The sequence below is a fragment of the Guillardia theta genome (genome assembly GCF_000315625.1).
Source record: "Guillardia theta CCMP2712 unplaced genomic scaffold GUITHscaffold_1, whole genome shotgun sequence".
Lineage (NCBI taxonomy): Eukaryota > Cryptophyceae > Pyrenomonadales > Geminigeraceae > Guillardia > Guillardia theta.
The window spans coordinates 1,410,525-1,415,151 of NW_005434673.1; the positions used below are offsets into that span (position 1 = coordinate 1,410,525).

The following is a 4,627-nucleotide window of genomic DNA, read 5'->3' on the forward strand; positions in this document are numbered from 1 at the left end:
TAACTACGCAGCGATTGATCCTCCCCACCCCTCCTCTTCCCCTCCTCCTCTTCCCACCTTCTCTGCGTCCTGCACGACTGGATGGTCGATTGGTACTTGGTTGATTACTTGGGAATGGTAGATCAACAGAAGAAACCGATCCCCATTTGAAAGTTCGGTATCGAAGGAAGGGTCAGCCAGGAACAGGGAAGAAAAACAAGATATCAACTCCAAGAACAGCCATGATCAAGTCATATTTCAACAGAGCATCTGTGATCGATGTGCACAATCACCTCAGACAGAGTGGACTGGGACTAGAAGAAAAAGTTCCAACTCATGACTGGAGATTCAGAATGTTCTGTACGATACTTGGGTTCATTGAAGTGGATGCATACAAGATTTTCCGTGTTGGAATGCCACCAAAAGAAGTCCCCAGTCATCTGGTGTTCATGAGAAATTCGTACCAAGGTTGTCCAGATTCATCGATCCCAAGAAGAGGAGGACAGGATAGCACAGATACCAGCGTGGATGATGCCAGTCATGAAGCAGAAGCGCCGTTGGATCATGCTTGTTGACGACCACGCTCATCCAACAAAGTACACAAGGGGTGAATGCACAGCGGTCGAAAAGAGTGAGATGCAGGATCTGTAGAAGTGGCAATGGAAAGGGTTTGTACACTACCTTCTGTTGTTCACTTTGTAGCAAGAATGATCCTCTTAAGAGACCATTTGGTATCTGCGGACCAGCGTCTCGAAGAAATTGCTTATAGGAGCACTAAGATCATCATGGGTGAAATCGTATAAGATGATGTTGCTAATAAATAAATCCTTTTCAGATACATTTGTACAAGATCAACATGGCTTCAGAAGTGAGTCAGCACACCAAAATCATCCGGCATGGTACTTCTAAATGCAAATCTGCAGCAGTTGGCGACTCAAAAAATGGTGAAAACAGAATGTTGTACCACACACAATCAAGATATCATTCACTTAAGATTAGAATATCAAATGTAGTTCTGAATACGTGTACATATTCTGCAGGCTCACAACGTGCTGCTACTGTGAAATTGGATGCTCTCCTCCCCACCATGTACGCGCCACCATTGCGATCGTTGCAAACCCCCACCTACTCCGAAATGACCCCCACCCATCATATATCTGGATTAGACTAGTCCATTAACCCCGTACTATGTGTCATTCGATTACCCCCACCCATTCATCTCTCAGTTTCAAATCTGCCCCTACAATATGAAACCCTCCCCGACGATTCTGAGGAGCTCTTTCGGAATTTCGCTAGCACAGCGCCGCTAATGACCAAACGCCGACATAGCAGCGACAAGGAGGAGTCCACAGTTGGGAGCAAGAGGTTGCAGCTGCGCTCAGACAAGGAGGAGGAGAAGCTTCAAGAGCAGATCAAGAAGGAGAAGCAGGAGCTTAGAATCAAGGAGGAAAAGCTTCAAGAGCAGATCAAGGAGGAGAAGGATAATCTTCAAGTGAAGGAGGATAAGCTTCAAGAGCAGATCAAGGAGGAGAAGGAGAAGCTTGGAATCAAGGAGGATAAACTTCAAGAGCAGATGGAGAAACTTCAAAACCAGAAGGAAGAGGCTATGCTAAAATATTATGGGCAGGGGGAAGAAAACAAGGAGTACTGGAAGGAGGTCCTGAAGTCGCTTGAGGACCAGCAAAAGAGACTAGAAGAGGAGAAGGGAACCCTCAAGGAGGAGAAGGAGAAGCTTGGAATCAAGGAGGAGAAGGAGAAGCTTGGAATCAAGGAGGAGAAGGAGAAGCTTGGAATCAAGGAGGAGAAGCAGGAGCTTAGAATCAAGGAGGGGAAGCTTGAAATAAAGGAGGGGAATCTTCAAAACCAGAAGGAAGAGGCTATGCTGAAATATTATGGGCAGGGGGAAGAAAACAAGGAGTACTGGAAGGAGGTCCTGAAGTCGCTTGAGGACCAGCAAAAGAGACTAAAAGAGGAGAAGGGAGCCCTCAAGGAGGAGAAGGAGAAGCTTAGAATCAAGGAGGAGAAGCTTCAAGAGCAGATCAAGGAGGAGAAGCAGGAGCTTAGAATCAAGGAGGAGAAGCTTCAAGAGCAGATTAAGGAGGAGAAGGAGAAGCTTAGAATCAAGCGGGAGAAGCTTGGATTGAAGGAGGAAGACAGCATTTGCTGGACAGAGATAGCTTGGAATTGTGATACAGTTGGGCACAAAGAGGGGGGCAATCTTTTCTGTCTGGGTGGATCCTTTGTGGATCAGTTCAGCTCCGGGCAAGCAAAACAGGAGGTGCTCTACTGCAGGGAATGCTTCAATGAGCAGTGGCGTTTCATCGAGGAGAAGGTGTGCAAGGCCGGTTGTTTGGGTTGGATCCTGGGCCCTCCAGGAACGGGGAAGACGATGACAACCATGTCCTTCCTCCTATCGCTGAGCAAGGACAAGAAATGGGGAGTGATGTGCGTACGGGTGTGGAAGTGGGGTCCAGTCAAAGTCCTACAAGTCGATCAAGGAGTGTTGAGAGTTGTTGAGATGACACGCAATGAGATTGACAAGGGGCTGAGGAGGATTCTTCGGGAATGGACACAGAGCGACAAGAAGTATCTCGTGTCCTTGGACGGTTATCAACAGGGGTTACATGAGTCTGTGCTTACTGAATGTGTATTGTGGCTCCACCAGGACCGGGCCAATCGGCGGGTTGTAATCACGACATCGATGACTTCTCGAGCAAAGAAAAAACCTGAGCAAGATAGAAATGAGAAAGTAGAGGAGCTGATGGTGTACTCGTGGACACTGGAGGAGTACCTGGAGGCCATTAGGCACGAGTTGTTCTACGTGAGTGTGGCTGGAGTGATGGGATGGAGCTTGGAATCGGATGTGACAGAAGCAGAGAAAAGGTCCAGCGAGGTGGAGTCGAAGTTTCAGATTGTTGGAGGCTCATGCCGATATATGTTCGAACATACGACAGAGAAAGCAATCAACGATCTTCGTCAAGCGATGGACAGTGTCGCTGATTACAAGAAGCTCATTGACATGAGCATGGGCGATACTTCAGACCAGTTTGTCAATCGGCTACAGGGGAAGTATCGCATGGGAAGCCAAGTGTACTGGACGCCTGTGAGCAGGTTTGTTGCCACGGAGCTAGCACAGAGGCTTGGAGAATCTTTTGTGAGGGAGATTGAGGAGCTCTCTGGCATTGCTGCGAATCCGACACTTAAGGGTGTGTTGTTTGAGATGCTGTTCTTTGCTCGGATAGGACGAGAGCCAGGGCTGCAGGTATTGCTCAGGTCAGGGAGGGAGTCAGAGCCACCAGGCGTGCCAGAGAAATGGGACCGCTGGGGTTTGTACGATGTGAAATATCTGGGCACAAGCGAAATCGACGAGGCTCGGAGGAATGGGATGACGCGGATGTGCCTGAAGCCATTGAAATGGAATCAAGGAGGCTACGATGCAGTGATCGTGGACTGGAACAAGACGTCGGTGTGTTTCGTGCAAGTGACCATTGCGGAGACACATGACCTCAAACTGCGATACATGTCTGAGTGCCTGGATTCTTTGGGCGTTGAGCCAGAGGGGAACTGGGAGGTGAGGATTGTGTTTATCGTTAAGAAGGAGAACCTCTACAACTTCGCAGTGAGACATGTGGAAAACAAAGACATACTTACAAAGTACGGGTGGGCATACAGCCAGGAGGAGATTGATGCTAATGTTGTCGGGATGGACTCAGGACCGCGAAGGTAGATCCGCGAGATCGAGAGCGAAGGAGGTGGGAGTCCGCGGACTCCTCGCCCGGCCTGTTGCGGTGCGACTTGATCATATTATAGAGCATCTGTTCTCCTCCAGCTGGAGCAATAACTGCTGCTCTGCTCGAAGAGAGAAGGAGAGGGAAGAGACATGTTACAAAGAGCTCCAATGTGGACATTCCTAGGGCGGTCCAACGAGAACGCCGTGATGATTGAGGAAGGATGTCCCATTGCGAATTAGCTCGGGAATCCCTTGAGCTCGAAGGAGCGCTGACGCTGCTTTGCCACGCAGCATGGCAGAGATCGAAGATGCGGACAAGGTTATCTGTGCGATGAGGTCCTCGGTGCCAGTGGACCTTGAGGAGGAAGACCTACTACTGGTGCACCTGCGGGCGTTCCAAAAAGCAGCCGTTCTGCGATGGCTCTCACCAAGGGACTGCGTTCAAGCCCATGTCCTACACTGCAACGGCAACTGAGCAGCGAAAGCTGTGCCAGTGCAAGCAGACGGCCAACGCTCCCTTCTGTGACGGCAGGCACAAGAAGCTGCCAGAGGATGCGGCCGGCAAGGCCTTGCCCCGAACTCGGGCCTAAAGGTAGAGGAGGAGGAGCAGGAGCGTGTTGTTCTTTTCGATTATTCAAGTCGATTTGGAGAAAATTTCTTGCTCGGACTCTTTCACGTGGATGCTATAGCTATGATCCTTCTGCTGCTGCTGCTGCTGCTGCTGCGTCCTCCTCTCCACAATCACCTGCTAGGCGTCAGCTGCACTTGCCGCCCCTCGTTGGCTCACCTTGTTGCTTGACGCGTCCCACCACCTCGTCGACTGCACTGTGAGCTGAACCTACCGATGCATGTGAGGAAGAAGGATGGGAAAAGAATTAAGCAGAGAAAGAGGAAGGAGAGGGGAGGAACGAAACAAAG

At 49.8% G+C, this 4,627-nt stretch overlaps 2 protein-coding genes across 2 annotated transcripts; both read left to right on the top strand.

Annotated features, from left to right (window-relative positions):
• Nucleotides 1-1,858: 1,858 nt before the first annotated feature.
• GUITHDRAFT_62709 (hypothetical protein) lies at nucleotides 1,859-3,706 on the top strand (the record flags this gene model as incomplete). The annotated part of the gene is made up of 1 exon (XM_005842478.1): nucleotides 1,859-3,706. One exon carries the CDS (start codon nucleotides 1,859-1,861, stop codon nucleotides 3,704-3,706), a length of 1,848 nt encoding a protein of 615 aa, XP_005842535.1.
• Nucleotides 3,707-3,998: 292 nt separating this feature from the next.
• Nucleotides 3,999-4,376, top strand: GUITHDRAFT_149820 (hypothetical protein; the record flags this gene model as incomplete). The annotated part of the gene is given in 3 exon segments (XM_005842479.1): nucleotides 3,999-4,058; nucleotides 4,078-4,299; nucleotides 4,312-4,376. 2 exon segments carry the CDS (start codon nucleotides 4,002-4,004, stop codon nucleotides 4,297-4,299), a joined length of 279 nt encoding a protein of 92 aa, XP_005842536.1. The 3' UTR covers nucleotides 4,312-4,376.
• Between the last annotated feature and the right edge of the window lie 251 nt (nucleotides 4,377-4,627).